The sequence below is a fragment of the Cydia fagiglandana genome, chromosome 16, assembly GCF_963556715.1.
Source record: "Cydia fagiglandana chromosome 16, ilCydFagi1.1, whole genome shotgun sequence".
In the NCBI taxonomy this organism is placed as follows: domain Eukaryota; kingdom Metazoa; phylum Arthropoda; class Insecta; order Lepidoptera; family Tortricidae; genus Cydia; species Cydia fagiglandana.
In genome coordinates, this window is record NC_085947.1 from 967,669 (window position 1) to 983,623 (window position 15,955).

At 42.5% G+C, this 15,955-nt stretch overlaps 1 protein-coding gene and 1 non-coding gene across 2 annotated transcripts in view; both read left to right on the forward strand.

Annotated features, from left to right (window-relative positions):
• LOC134672183 (endoplasmic reticulum metallopeptidase 1-like) overlaps positions 1-15,955 on the forward strand; it is a 37,613-nt gene that overhangs the window by 14,393 nt on the left and 7,265 nt on the right. The window contains exons 6-17 of the mRNA XM_063530083.1: positions 3,233-3,360; positions 4,868-4,999; positions 6,190-6,310; positions 6,609-6,728; positions 7,786-7,971; positions 8,327-8,503; positions 8,545-8,685; positions 8,727-8,867; positions 8,909-9,049; positions 9,091-9,231; positions 9,273-9,413; positions 11,232-11,391. Coding sequence (XP_063386153.1) covers positions 3,233-3,360; positions 4,868-4,999; positions 6,190-6,310; positions 6,609-6,728; positions 7,786-7,971; positions 8,327-8,503; positions 8,545-8,685; positions 8,727-8,867; positions 8,909-9,049; positions 9,091-9,231; positions 9,273-9,413; positions 11,232-11,391 — 1,729 coding nt within the window. The remainder of the gene's footprint in view (positions 1-3,232; positions 3,361-4,867; positions 5,000-6,189; positions 6,311-6,608; positions 6,729-7,785; positions 7,972-8,326; positions 8,504-8,544; positions 8,686-8,726; positions 8,868-8,908; positions 9,050-9,090; positions 9,232-9,272; positions 9,414-11,231; positions 11,392-15,955) is intronic.
• On the forward strand, positions 4,766-4,838 carry Trnaa-agc (transfer RNA alanine (anticodon AGC)). The gene has a single exon. It is a non-coding gene; the product is annotated as a tRNA-Ala (tRNA).

Here is a 15,955-nt window from a genome sequence, read left to right on the forward strand (position 1 = left end):
ACGACCGGTCTGGCCTAGTGGGAAGTGACCCTGCTTATGAAGCCGATGGTCCCGGGTTCGAATCCTGGTAAGGGCATTTATTTGTATGATGATACAGATATTTGTTCCTGAGTCATGGTTGTTTTCTATGTAAGTATTTATATATTATATCGTTGTCTGAGTACCCACAACACAAGCATTCTTGAGCTTACCGTGGGGCTTAGTCAATTTGTGTAAAAATGTCCTATAATATTTATTTATTTATAAGTATACCTAGCCAAATTAAATCTTATCGAATAATTAATTCCTATTAAAACGATTTCCAGCTTGCTGGGAATTAATTCCTCAAAACGCGCTATTTTTGGATCTAATTTGATTGGCCTAATATAGCTTGCTGGTGTAACTTTTTACCTAACTACGATAAAGCTAAAATAATAATGAGGTGTATGGGTAGGTACCTAGAGTTAGACCAAGAAAAGTCTGCAGAGATTTTGATACCCCACGCAGTGCAAGTGTTATTTTAAACGCCACCGTCTTAGCAATTGTGATGTAAAAATGACAATTGCACTGCGTGGGCTATCAAAATCTCTGCAGACTTTTCTTGGTCTAACTTTAATTACCTATGAGCAATGTATTCTGAGATGTGGTAATGAATTATGAATGAAAAACTAATTAAGTAGGTAAGGATCCTTGTACACCTACTTAATTCGTTTTTGATAATCGAAACCACAAAAACGTGAGTGGTTGTTTTTTCAGTGTAACTTTGTGAATTGGATTTCATGATCGCTGTGAAACAATTTGCAATTATGTATACCTATAGAAAACAACCTGCAGGCGTGTGAGGTTGGGCGTTAAATGTACATGCACTTGTATACATATATGTTAAGGCTATGCTTGTGTGTGGGTGAGGCATAGCACAGCACACAGGCGTATTATAGCTGGTTATATTCACATGATAAAATAACTCTCACTTTTTAACACCGCGGGATGGAAAGTGACGTATAGTTAGCCAAGAAAGTGGTTTACCACTTTTCGACTCTATTATCTGATTGATAGAGTCGAAAAGTGGTAAACCACTTTCTTGGCTGACTTTACACCGTTTTATCGCGCTGTCACGTAGACAAGAACGACCATCATATACATACTGATTGATTAATGAGGTTAAAAATCCACAGGTTATAATGGTTCCAATTCCAACTGGAACCCAAAAGAAATCTGCAGTCTATAATATATGTCTTTAGCTCTGCTTGTTTCCTTGCACGGTATTTTCTTATATCTTTACGTATGTCTTTATACTCATCACGGCAAAATGGTGCTCTGGACATTTGGCAGGCATGTGCGCAACCGAAGCCAACACGTAGAGGCGCTTTTGACACTTTAATGAGATGCACAGACAAAACATCCTCCAGACTGAGCATAGTCGCGCTAGCCCGCGCTGCTACGCATACGGTAATTTTACTCCATGTTCGAGTCGAAAGTGTCTTTGCGTGACGTCCGTGTCTTTGAATGGACCAATCACGGCACGGGACTTCGCTTACCTCGTCCCGCGCACCCCCGCATTTTTGGCATCATCGGTTGCATGAAATAATTGCTCTAAGCTCGGTCTAGAGGATTCCTAGTCTATGATGAGATGTAAGCGAATGCTGCCCTCGTGTCACGGAGCGCACGCAGAGGTATCACCCGCTAGGGTATAAGGACTATTGAAAGTTACGAAATCTTAAATGAACTAGGCTATTGGGTGAAAGCGATGGACAAAATACTGGGCTGTGTAATAAAAAACCGGACGCCTAATAGTTATTTGTTTTACAAGGGGGCAAAGTTGTTGTTTAACCGCTCGTGCTAATATTGATACCCGAGCAAGCGAAAGATTCCAAAATTGAACCACGAGCGTAGCGAGTTAAAAGCTCGAGGGTTAAACAAAATTTGCCCCCGAATTAAACACATTTGACCACACCAATTGCGCAAATATTAAATGTAAAATATCAAACAAAATCAAATCCAAATGAATGTAATTAAATATTTATCATCCATAATCATCATTTAAAAGTCAATTCTACCAGCCAACATAAGAAAACAACTCAAAATTTGCATTTGATTACTTTGCGTCACATGTGAATAAAATGCAACTTTGTTGCAAAATAAGCCTTTCCGAACTGGTGTGGTGCAAATAATAAAACCGGGCAAGTGCGAGTCGGACTCGCGCACGAAGGGTTCCGTACCATAATGCAAAAAAAAGCAAAAAAAACGGTCACCCATCCAAGTACTGACCCCTCCCGACGTTGCTTAACTTTGGTCAAAAATCACGTTTGTTGTATGGGAGCCCCATTTAAATCTTTATTTTATTCTGTTTTTAGTATTTTTTGTTATAGCGGCAACAGAAATACATCATCTGTGAAAATTTCAACTGTCTAGCTATCACGGTTCGTGAGATACAGCCTGGTGACAGACGGACGGACGGACGGACGGACAGCGAAGTCTTAGTAATAGGGTCCCGTTTTACCCTTTGGGTACGGAACCCTAAAAACGGTGTGCAATTTTATTTCCGGCAGATAGTGTTTTTTATTGCAGTCAGCCAGTTTTAAACTCCGTAAACAATAAATTGGTCATTGTTTTTATACTACGTCGGTGGCAAACAAGCATACCGCCAGCCTGATGGTAAGTAGCCTATGGACGCCTACAACTCCAGAGGTGTTACATTGCGCGTTGCGGACCCTAATACTCCGCACCCTCGTTGAGCTCTGGCGACCTTACTCACCGGCAGGAACACAATATGATAGGATCTAGTGTTATTTAGCTTCATAATTCTTAATCATTGGCACATAAAAAGGGTTTTACATAAAGGTGTTATAGAGTTACATGTCCAAACCTTTTTAGGAGCATTCCACGGGCTGTCCTGTACAAACGGATTTTATTTCCTGTGTTGCGACTTTGTTTTCGGCATTTAAAGTAGCCAATTATTTTTCTGTGCATAATTTTGACCATTTGTCATGGAAAAGGAAACTCTTGTACCTGCAAATCTTCAGAAAATCGCGTTTGTACGGGACAAATGGTAGACAATTTCATGGAATGCTCCTTTAGCTGTTTTTGACAGCATGCAAATGGGTCCTTAGAATACATTAAATTTGTACTAAGTAAGACTACCTTCGGTTTTCTTCGGTGTTTCCGGTTTTCTGGTGGAGGTACTACCCCAGTTGGGCTCTGCTCTAGACCTGGAATGACATCCGCTTTATACGAATATTGCCCTTTTTCACAGGCGCCAGCGACGATGGCGCGGGGTGTGCCGTGGGCCTAGAAACATTGCGAGCGCTGGCAGCCGCGCCTGCCCCGCACCCTCACGATGTTTTACTACTCCTGAATGGTGCTGAAGAAAACATCATGCAGGTGAGAATAACCACATATAGTTTAGACCTTAGCACCTTGCCACAAGGTTGCTAATGGCGCAGAGCTGTGGGTTTAGAAACATTGCGAGCGCTGGCAGCCGCGCCTGCCCCGCACCCTCACGATGTTCTACTACTGCTGAACGGTGCCGAAGAAAACATCATGCAGGTGAGAATAACCACATAGTTTAGACCTTACCACCTTGCCACAAGGTTGCTAATGGCGCGGGAGTTGTGGGTTTTGAAACATTGCGAGCGCTGGCAGCCGCGCCTGCCCCGCACCCTCACGATGTTTTACTACTGCTGAACGGTGCCGAAGAAAACATCATGCAGGTGAGAATAACCACATATAGTTTAGACCTTAGCACCTTGCCACAAGGTTGCTAATGGCGCAGAGCTGTGGGTTTAGAAACATTGCGAGCGCTGGCAGCCGCGCCTGCCCCGCACCCTCACGATGTTTTACTACTCCTGAATGGTGCTGAAGAAAACATCATGCAGGTGAGAATAACCACATATAGTTTAGACCTTAGCACCTTGCCACAAGGTTGCTAATGGCGCAGAGCTGTGGGTTTAGAAACATTGCGAGCGCTGGCAGCCGCGCCTGCCCCGCACCCTCACGATGTTTTACTACTGCTGAACGGTGCCGAAGAAAACATCATGCAGGTGAGAATAACCACATAGTTTAGACCTTACCACCTTGCCACAAGGTTGCTAATGGCGCGGGAGTTGTGGGTTTTGAAACATTGCGAGCGCTGGCAGCCGCGCCTGCCCCGCACCCTCACGATGTTTTACTACTGCTGAACGGTGCCGAAGAAAACATCATGCAGGTGAGAATAACCACATAGTTTAGACCTTATCTCCTTGCCACAAGGTTGGTAATGGCACGGGAGCTGTGAGTTTTGAAACATTGCGAGCGCTGGCAGCCGCACCTGCCCCGCAACCTCACGATGTATTACTACTCCTTAATGGTGCCGAAGAAAACATCATGCAGATGAGAATAACCACAACAAAGAGCCCTTATCTCCTTCCCACAAGGTTGCTAATAGCGCGGGAGCTGTATGCTTAAAAACATTGCGAGCACTGGCAGTTTTTTACTTAAATGTTACTTTTCTAAATACATTAATTTGCTAAATATAAAAAAAAATACATTATGCGTGACAGCTACTCCATACAAAATAAACTGTCATAGGGACCATAATTCGATGCGACAGCTAGGTATAGGTAAGTGTGCCAGCAAAAAGGCTTCATAGTTATACAGCATTGTGTGTGTACTTTTGATAAAACCTTCCTTTAACATTGAAAATCAATAACAATAACAATTGAACTTTTTGCAGGCTAAATTAATTTTGTATCAAGCAGAAACGTCTGCGTATGATGCTACTAACTGCATGCTATGCATGTTGGTAAAGGTCTTGGTAGCTGAAATGGAAGAGCACTGGGCTAGCTACCCGGTGGTCGTGGGTTCAAGTCCCACCCAAGACAGTGAATTTTCCACTTTTTGTTTTTTGCAGGCTTCCCACGCGTTCATAACCACCCACAAATGGGCGCCGTCAGTGCGAGCGTTCATCAACGTGGAGGCGTGCGGCGCCGGCGGGCGGGAGGTGCTGTTCCAGGCCGGGCCGCACGACCCCTGGATCATGGAGGTACCTACTGTCCAGGAAACTAGAGCGTTCGGTTATTCTCGGCTCCGTTCGGCTCAGCATTGCTCCGAGCAATTATTAAGATTGACACAACTTGACGTCCCTTTGCATGCACGACCACAGATAAGATAATAACTTGAATTTTGACAACCTTAAATAGCCGACGGTGGTGGCGAGGTGGGTCTTATGAGCATACCCCGGCCGGCGAGAGCAAAAATGCGTTGACAGCTTAATAGTGCGAGGACACACACTTTGGTCGATGTCGATAAAAACAACACGATGTACTGGACCACCGTTATGATATGCAGAAGTATTAATTATTGTTGTAAACAAAATTAAAACCAAGTGTTTGTATTTATTCAGTATTTTATGTAATTTTCGTAATATACAATTAGCATTTTTTCTAAATTTTCTGATTTTAAACTCCTTCGCCTTGACGATAAAATCCATTTCATCCAACTAAAGGACCGTTCTAAATCTACTGTAGTAATCGGAGCAAAACGAAATAATTCATAGTGATTATGAATTTGTTCTGTATTAGGTAGTTCCACTTCTCTGCCAGATATCAATTTATTTAAATTGTTTAAAGTTAAAATGCCAACGTTCTTCTTCAACACATTCTGATACTTATTGTGAATAACTTTATAATAATAATAATGTTATGTTGATAGAAAATTGTTTTAGGGTTATTCTTAGAAACGCGTGGAGGTATCAAGTTGAAATAAATAACAAATACTAATGGCTCAGTTTAAAAAAATCATTGTGCTTAATTAAAAGTCGACTATTCTATCGACATCCATATGTCGATAGAATAGTCGATATTTAATTAAGCACTAGGAGCAGACGCATTTTTGCTCTCGCCGGCCGGGGTATGCTTATGAGTTCAATTATAAATTTCCAAACCAGTAATTAAGTAATTTGAGCTGAAAGTAGAAAATCCAGCCGGATTTTAACCTTAAACTAGTGGAAAATAAAACACGTTTGAACTTCTGTTTGTGGGAAATATATATCCTTAGCCTAGTAAGTGCCACTTGCACCATTCCACTAACCCGTGGTTAAGCGGTTAAACCATTAACTTAATGTCAAATTGTACTGGTAACTATGGTAACTCCAGGTTTAACTGATTAATTCCGGGTTGGTGGAATGGTGCAAGTGGGCCTAAAGGGTTAATAAAATGTTTAACTTGTTCCTAGGTGTACGCATCATCGGTGCCGCACCCGTTCGCGTCGTCTCTAGCGCAGGAGATATTTGAGAGCGGCCTCATCCCTGCCGACACCGACTTCAGGGTGTTCCGGGACTTTGGCAACCTGTCTGGTAAGCAAATGCTGGTTGTAAAGTTCAGTCAAATCATTGCAAATCGGGCTCGATTCGTTTTATGACGAACAAAAGGTTTACTCCGCTAAATTAAGCTAAAAAAAAATTGCGACAGGATGTGGGTTACCGGTGACCCACATGTCATTGTATTTATCAATGATAAGCGGATCAACACAAGTCATCTATGGCTCGCGATCATGACAAGAAATAACACAAATGTGGCAAAAAAAGGCTACAATATATAAAAATGGCAAAAAATAAAAGAAACGCTCACCTCCCTACCACTGTTTGTTTACAGGTGTGGACTTAGCTTGGAGCGCGAACGGCTACGTGTACCACACCAGACTGGACACAGCCGACCGAGCACCGCCCGCCACCCTCCAGCGCACTGGAGACAATGTGCTGGCCCTTGCTAAAGGTGCGTATAGCCTGTCCAATTTCTAGTTTGTTCACTGGTGTGGACTTGCTTGGAGCGCGAACGGCTATGTGTACCACACCAGACTGGACACAGCCGACCGAGCACCGCCCGCCACCCTCCAGCGCACTGGAGACAATGTGCTGGCCCTTGCTAAAGGTGCGTATAGCCTGTCCAATTTCTAGTTTGTTCACTGGTGTGGACTTGCTTGGAGCGCGAACGGCTATGTGTTACACACCAGACTGGACACAGCCGACCGAGCACCGCCCGCCACCCTCCAGCGTACTGGAGACAATGTGCTGGCCCTTGCTAAAGGTGCGTATAGCCTGTCCAATTTCTAGTTTGTTCACTGGTGTGGACTTGCTTGGAGCGCGAACGGCTATGTGTTACACACCAGACTGGACACAGCCGACCGAGCACCGCCCGCCACCCTCCAGAGTACTGGAGACAATGTGCTGGCCCTTGCTAAAGGTGCGTATAGCCTGTCCAATTTCTAGTTTGTTCACTGGTGTGGACTTGCTTGGAGCGCGAACGGCTATGTGTACCACACCAGACTGGACACAGCCGACCGAGCACCGCCCGCCACCCTCCAGAGTACTGGAGACAATGTGCTGGCCCTTGCTAAAGGTGCGTATAGCCTGTCCAATTTCTAGTTTGTTCACTGGTGTGGACTTGCTTGGAGCGCGAACGGCTATGTGTTACACACCAGACTGGACACAGCCGACCGAGCACCGCCCGCCACCCTCCAGCGTACTGGAGACAATGTGCTGGCCCTTGCTAAAGGTGCGTATAGCCTGTCCAATTTCTAGTTTGTTCACTGGTGTGGATTTGCTTGGAGCGCGAACGGCTATGTGTACCACACCAGACTGGACACAAGATAGATGATAATAAAAACTATCCTATGTCCTTTCCCGGGACTTAAGCTATCTCTATGCCAAATTTAAACTAAATCCCTTCAGCGGTTTAAGCGTGAAGAGGTAATATACAGACAGAGAGACAGACACACTTTCGCATTTATAATATTAGTATGGATTATATAGTATGGATATATTACCTGCAGGACTACTCCAGAGCGGTCGGCTCTCCCGCAAAGTGGAACGCACGGCCGGCCAGCCAGTGTTCTTCGACGCTCTCGGCGTGGGGCTCGTTCTACTGCGGTCCCACGCCGCCGTGGCGGTCGCTGTAGCGGCCCTCGCCGCGGCCGCCCTGAGGATCAAGCTCCATGCCGGCTTGGCGAGGGATGAACGTGAGTTGACTGACTTTTACCACAGAATAAATAATTGTACTACCGTACAGAAAGGAAACTTCCTACAGAACCGAAGTTTGACAGTTGTTCAGGGTCGAATCATGGTGACCCTTTCAAATGTATGGCACTATCAGCGATAAAAACTTGTATCAAAAACTTATTTTTGTTCCCAGTATACATGAAGCCAGCCGAATGGCTGCGTCACGTAGTCACCACCTTTGTGCTGGGGTCGGTGGCCGCGTTGTGCGGGCTGGGCTGGGCCGCGGCGTCCGGCGCGGTGCTGCACGCCGCGGCCGCGCTGGCGTTCTACAGCGACCCCTGGTTGTTAGCCCCGCTGTACGCCGGGCCTGGTAAGTATACATGAAGCCAGGCGAATGGCTGCGTCACGTAGCCACCACCCTTGTGCTGGGGTCGGTGGCCGCGCTGTGCGGGCTGGGCTGGGCCGCGGCGTCCGGCGCGGTGCTGCACGCCTCGGCCGCGCTGGCGTTCTACAGCGACCCCTGGTTGTTAGCCCCGCTGTACGCCGGGCCTGGTAAGTATACATGAAGCCAGGCGAATGGCTGCGTCACGTAGCCACCACCCTTGTGCTGGGGTCGGTGGCCGCGCTGTGCGGGCTGGGCTGGGCCGCGGCGTCCGGCGCGGTGCTGCACGCCTCGGCCGCGCTGGCGTTCTACAGCGACCCCTGGTTGTTAGCCCCGCTGTACGCCGGGCCTGGTAAGTATACATGAAGCCAGGCGAATGGCTGCGTCACGTAGCCACCACCCTTGTGCTGGGGTCGGTGGCCGCGCTGTGCGGGCTGGGCTGGGCCGCGGCGTCCGGCGCGGTGCTGCACGCCTCGGCCGCGCTGGCGTTCTACAGCGACCCCTGGTTGTTAGCCCCGCTGTACGCCGGGCCTGGTAAGTATACATGAAGCCAGGCGAATGGCTGCGTCACGTAGCCACCACCCTTGTGCTGGGGTCGGTGGCCGCGCTGTGCGGGCTGGGCTGGGCCGCGGCGTCCGGCGCGGTGCTGCACGCCTCGGCCGCGCTGGCGTTCTACAGCGACCCCTGGTTGTTAGCCCCGCTGTACGCCGGGCCTGGTAAGTATACATGAAGCCAGGCGAATGGCTGCGTCACGTAGCCACCACCCTTGTGCTGGGGTCGGTGGCCGCGCTGTGCGGGCTGGGCTGGGCCGCGGCGTCCGGCGCGGTGCTGCACGCCTCGGCCGCGCTGACGTTCTACAGCGACCCCTGGTTGTTAGCCCCGCTGTACGCCGGGCCTGGTAAGTATACATGAAGCCAGGCGAATGGCTGCGTCACGTAGCCACCACCCTTGTGCTGGGGTCGGTGGCCGCGCTGTGCGGGCTGGGCTGGGCCGCGGCGTCCGGCGCGGTGCTGCACGCCTCGGCCGCGCTGGCGTTCTACAGCGACCCCTGGTTGTTAGCCCCGCTGTACGCCGCGCCTGGTAAATTTGATAGCAAAATACTCTTAAATATGTAAATAGGTTCTTTACAATATTAAGTACCAATATTTTTTGCAATTTGTGCTGTTTATACATAGCAACGGGAGCCTCATTAACCCTTTACCAGGCGAAGGGATATATATTTCCCACATACGGCACTTCAAACATGTGTTCTATTTTCGATGAGTAGGACTGACCTTCGATTGTATTTTTGAAATGTCAGCCTGGTAAAGGGTTAAGGCTCAAATAAGCTTAACATAATAGTAGCTTGTTGCGTTCAAATAATTGTGGGAAGCCGGTGTCCCGTCGGGATTTGATGCTAAAATTGCTAATAACTTGGTGAACTGCTGTAGTGATTTGGTGCTCACAAAACGCTGAGAGTGTAGGTTTTGTTTCTTTCTTACGAAGGTAAAAGCGGGGAGCAAAGCTCGGAACCGGTTTTGTCTTCATACATAAAATACCGGTATTATTACGTTCTTTTTCGTTCTTAGGTTTATTATTTCATTTTTAATGGGAATATTATTTCATTTTAGGTACCTAAATACATGATTCAGTCCTACGTAAAGAGCATAAAATAATTAATAATATTGGGCTATTTCAGAGTTTAACCCTTAATCAAATATCGGGAAATTATTTCCCACTTCATTCTAATTTACGAAATATTTTTTATCTTTTTAAAGGCAGCACTCAGCGATACCAACCATACAGATTTAAAATCTTAGTAACATTTTGAATTTGAAAAATGGCAACACTTTTCTAATGGCCGCCATTTGTGACCATACGTCAAAGTCAATGTCAGTTATGATTTTTTTTGCAATAACGACAATTTTTCTAGTATTTTGAAGTTAAGTGCAAAAAAAAAATCTTGTACGTGCATACACTGAATACTATCATAAACTAGACTTATTTTTCCTGTGTTTTGCTTGTGATAACTTTGTGATAAGGATATGATTTAGCCAAGATTTTAAGGTTTTAGTAAGTGGGTAATTATTTCCCATTGTTTGTTTCGAAACGTACGATTTACAAAAAAATTGGTAGGTTTTATCAAGTGGGAAATTATTTCCCATTGTTTGTTCTCCACCTAAATTTTAATTGGTTTCCATTAATAATAATAATACATGCCCGTTTGCTTGTTACACAAAAAAATCTGTGCCTGTTTTTATTTTCTTTTTTCTTTTATTTATTTCTCTGATTGTTGAAGATAACGTCAAAGGATCATACTTGAATTCCAAGCAAAGCCGGGGGGAGCTACTAACTAGTAAAAAGTTCGTAACCGTATCGGACAATGGGAAACTATTTCCCACTTCATTAAAATTTTGCTATTCCGTTACGGATAACGGGAAATTATTTCCCACCGCAAAACCCCCCTTTCCCCTCCACTAAAATTCTTTTTACATATTGTTTCGTAATCTACGCACCCAAATTACCTAAAAACCATTCTTAGTTTTCAAAAATCTCATAAAAAGTGTTCCGTTTGATTAAGGGTTAAAAAAAAAAAACCGGTTCCGAGCCGTGGCGGGGAGCATTCTAGTCGGCGTGCCGTATGGGCTAAGGCACATTTGCTTTCCTATGTCACTTCCAGGGCTCGGAACCGGTTTTTTAATCCCAAAATAACCCAATACTTTTAATTATTTTATGCTCTTTACGTAGGACTGAATCATGATTCATGTATTTAGGTAACAAATTCGTATTTTCAGACCGACCTATTAAAAAAAATAAACCAAAGAACGAAAAAGAACGTAATAATACCGGTATTTTTGTATGAAGAAAAAACCGGTTCCGAGCCTTGGTCTCTGCCATGAACCGGTAATCAATTTCCAGCGGTGGCGGTGTGGTGGCTGGCGACGCTGCGTCTGGCGCGCGGCCGGCGGGTGGCGCTGGCGTGTCGCGGCTGGAAGCGCGCGCGGCTGGCGGGCGACGCGCTGTGCGGGGGCTGGGCCGCGCTGCTGCTGCTGTGCACGCTCACCGCGCTGCGCTCCGGGTCAGCACACACACCGACCCTCCTAGCTGTACATCGGGGACCTTATTACAAAAGGCATAAGGTCCACCGATGTACAGTTAACAGTGTGGGCGATGGTACTCATTTTTAGGCAATTTAATTAACGTTGAAGAGAACTACTTGAAAAAGATATGTAAATATTGTATTATATCTGTAGCCAGTCCATGTGGGCTACTGGTGGCCCACATAACGCTGAACTTTATCGGTTAAGCGTTTTGTCGATCGCAGGGCTCGGAACCGGTATTGATATACCGGTTAATATCGTTCATAAACCGTTATATTATTTCGTTCATTAATAAACCGGTTAATTGATGGAACGCGAACTTTAAAATTAAGTTCTCTCTTCTAACCGGTTAGTTGAGAGAACGAAATGTTTTCGTTCTCGAGGAACGATATAATACCGGTTAATCTCAGCCGTCTACAATATTAATACATTACCCGGCTACCCGCTCTAAGTACTCGATCTCGATGTTGACTTGACGGTGCTGCTTGCTGACTGAATTGTTTATTTTTTATACTTTTTGGGCGTGTGAGTTTTGACTGTTGGTGTTGGTGGTGTTTTGTTACATTTAAAATGGTTTCACAAAGTTGTAAATATGTTCCGGACAGTCAACCATTTTTCAATGAAGAAGAGACCGATAATTTCGATTCTGACAACTGTAAGTAAAATAAATGAGTACACATTTTTTTTGATAATCCTAGAATATTAAATGTTGGTGGACGTCATTAAGCAAACAATGCTGACACGCTGGCGTGCAAATTATTTATTGTCTATAGATATTTATTTTGAATTTTGTTAATCCTTTTATATGACCAATTAGGATAGATTTATATTATAAATTCCAGATGTTCCATTGGAAAGAAAAATGGAAGATCATTTTGTGACCCAAAGACGGACATGTACCGTAAACAAACGAATTTTAAACATGGGGCCACTTTTAGGGGGTCAATGAGAAAATTTAAAAATAAAAAAGTTCAAACTAAATCGTGTTGATATCGACGCCCGAAAGCAAACACGTAGTAACCCACAAAAACCAAATTGTTCACCAGAGACGAAAAACTATTCGAGTTTTGAAAACAAAGTCATAACTACGTTGTTTATTATCATAGCTAACTCAAAATTGGATACAACATTCTAAATTTTTTTGAAAAATTAATTTAATTAATTTAGCCGCAAGTTGTTACGAGACCATATTTTGTGGATTACTACGTTTGATCTTTTTTACACAGTGCGCAAACTCGTAGTAAATGCCAGTACCAGTACAGTATGGGATAGCATTTCCTTAAAATTTGTATGGACAGAAAAAACGCAGTAATCCTCCTGAATATGACAAAAGATATCCGTAATAAAGTCGTAAACGTTGCGGTTTAGAAATTTTGGGTGAACAAAATGCTGTAACAGTATTTTTTTTCTTTTTGTAAGCAATTTAGAATGCATTAAATGTATTGCCAAAAATTTTACCACACCCTTAAAAATGACTTTGATGGCATCTTAAAGTAAATTGCACGACATTTCAAATGTATACTTATAAAATGTGAAGATGTTTTCGAGATTCATAAACGAACATAACACATCTATTATGATGATTTGAACTATTAAAATCAATATAAGCATTCTTAAGACCAAACAAAACACATAACTTTTGTTTAATTTTCAAGGACATAATTAAATCTTATAATAGTTATAATGTTATTGTAGAACCAACTAAAAAATAAGAAGTCCACTTTGGAAAAGACATAACGTAATGGAAGATCAAAATCTAACCAAAGTAGAACAACGACGTTTGATTAAAAAAAGTGGTTTCTACATCCTCTTAAATAAAAGTCCACTTTAGACAAAACAAACTTTCATCAGATACCATAAGACCAAATTTTATTTAAGTCCCATAAAAGCATAAAATCGATACACACACCGTAAATATTGCAATTTTACATGCTTACAATTGAAAAAAAAATCCTTTCTTAAATAAAAATAATCACTTTATCCAAAATCCCCGTAATCTTTTACTTGATTACAAACACGTCGACTCACTTTCACCCCCCGAACCACACTGAGCGACGGCGCAAACGTTCAAGTAATGGCCGCGATAGCCGCGTTAAAACGAAATGGCACGTATTTAACCGGTCAACTAATTAATCGAAATTGGGTAGTTTAAAAAAATAGAAATGGGTACTAAAATTAATAGTTTGGCAACAAAAACGGAGCCTAAAAATATATCAATATGAGTTGTATTTTAATGCCGTTACAGCTTTTGATTATTTTTAGGCAGGTACCAAGTATTTATTTGGCAACCGAATTATTATATTGGAGACCATTTATGAAGCACATTTTAAAAAGAAAACGGCTATCTATTAATTCAAAAATAAAGTTCTTTTAAAATATTTTGTTTGGTCATTACACGGTCAACCTAACACGCTCCTCCTCGCTTTGCTCGTCGTCGCACCTATCTGTTGACTCTAGCAGAACACAGTGGTAACTATTGAAATTAGTAATTAAAAATTTAATGGTATAATGGCCATTAGCCGTTTCATGATTAGAAATTTCGACTATATGTATACTGACCATTACGTATTGGTAAAGTAATTTGAGGTGTTTTGTGTAAAAAGTGACCAATATCCATAAAATTTAACTGGTTTTGTGTTAAAATACTACCTAGCTGAAACGACATGCTCAGTTATGACTATAGTTGATTACTTAGGTGTGAATAACTAGATGACAACTAAATTTTATGATCGCTTTACAATATTAGTTGCCAATTTATTATTTTAGGCGCCAACCTAACACTTTAAGTTCCCTATAATTTTTTGGGTGGCTTGATTTTGCTGCCAGTTTTTTAAATAATATGATGCTTATATTTGAGGCTAATATATTTTATTTGGCGCTAAAATATTAATGCACAGCCACATTATATTATTATATGCCCAATGAAAATTCCTGTTTAATATTTCAGTTGCCCGGTTAATAATAAGCCAAACGAAATAAGGCGCAGAAGTTTAAACCTTACGCCCTACAACAGTGAAGTAATTATTATGTGGTTAGTTTTACTTGATCCTTCTAAACGTAGTAAAAGACATGTCTCTCATATTTTAATAGTGTGTGAATTTGTGTTAAACCACTACTCGACTAAACATTATTTCCCACCAAATAGCGTAACTGCAAGAAATTCACATTCATGAGCGGCAAACACGTAGTAACCTACACTTGCGTCAGACCAACGGAGGTTGTAAATGACAAAAGTATAAATTATATGGAATTAAAAATGCTGTAAATACAATGATTTAAATTATTGAGTGTTTTTGCTATTACTGCGTGTTTGCTGAGTACATTTCAAGAAAAACGAGAACTTTTTGTGTTCCTATTTTCCCCATTTTTCATCGTATTGGCTCGTCTCATCGTGGATTCGACCTATCGACGCAGAAAAAATCGGAGATTCCAAAAATGCAATAAAAAATTTTTTGACCTTCTGTGGGTTACTACGTGTTTGCTTTCGGGCGTCGATATGTATCAAATAAAAGAGCTCATTGTGAGAATCCAAATATATTTTTTTTATAATTTTAGGATAAACATTTTAGAAATGTGCAGTCAAGCATGAGTCGGACTTAATTACTTCGTTTTTGATCCGACCCTACGGGTTTTTCACTCACGTTTCACATAAAAATACATTGTTAAAAATTGTGTAATGTTACATTTCTAATGTACGAACGGAACCCTTGCAACGCGAGTCAGACTCGCACTTGGCCGGTTTTTTTTTAATTTTCAAGTAGATGGGCTAATTGATGGTGGCAAATACAAAACTGATTCGTTTTCTTGTATAAATAAATAATTGGTTGATTTTAATAAATAATAAAAATAATTAATAATACCTTCTTCTATGGTCATTCTAAAGCTGCTATAAAAAAATATTAAATTAAAATTATAAAATAAAACATCGAAAACTATTTATTAACAAACAGGAAAAAACATGTAACAAACATACACTAGTTAATTAATAAGTAGAAAAGTAATAAAAAAACAATAAACAAAAAAAAACATATTTCGGCGCACACAGCGTACTGCAGAACGCAAAATGATTCCTACGCAGCGATACGCTTCGCTTTTTCGAGGAAAGCACTGATATTCTGCCAGTTACAAATAATAATACTCATTTTATCTTGCTGCGACGTTTTCAATTTAACCGGTTTATTTCGTTCCTCAAGAACGAAACGAGAACGTAATTGGTGTTAACCGTTATTTCAAAAGAACAGTTCTTTAACCGGTAACCGCAAACGGAAACGAAATCCATTTCGTTCCCGGGCAAATGAACGAAACCGGTTTGAGCGTTGAGAACGGTTTCCGAGCCCTGGTCGATCGCACTTACCTTATCCGATGTCGCATTTATATTAGAGTACCTATTGTTAATATTACGTCAACATAATGATACAAAATAGCAAGTTAAATCCAATGCTTTTTCAGGCGGGCTACGAATACCGGTATATATTGATACAAATTAACCGGTATTCAATTTCGGTATCTTATCTTGGTTGTTTATGTATATTTTTGCACTAA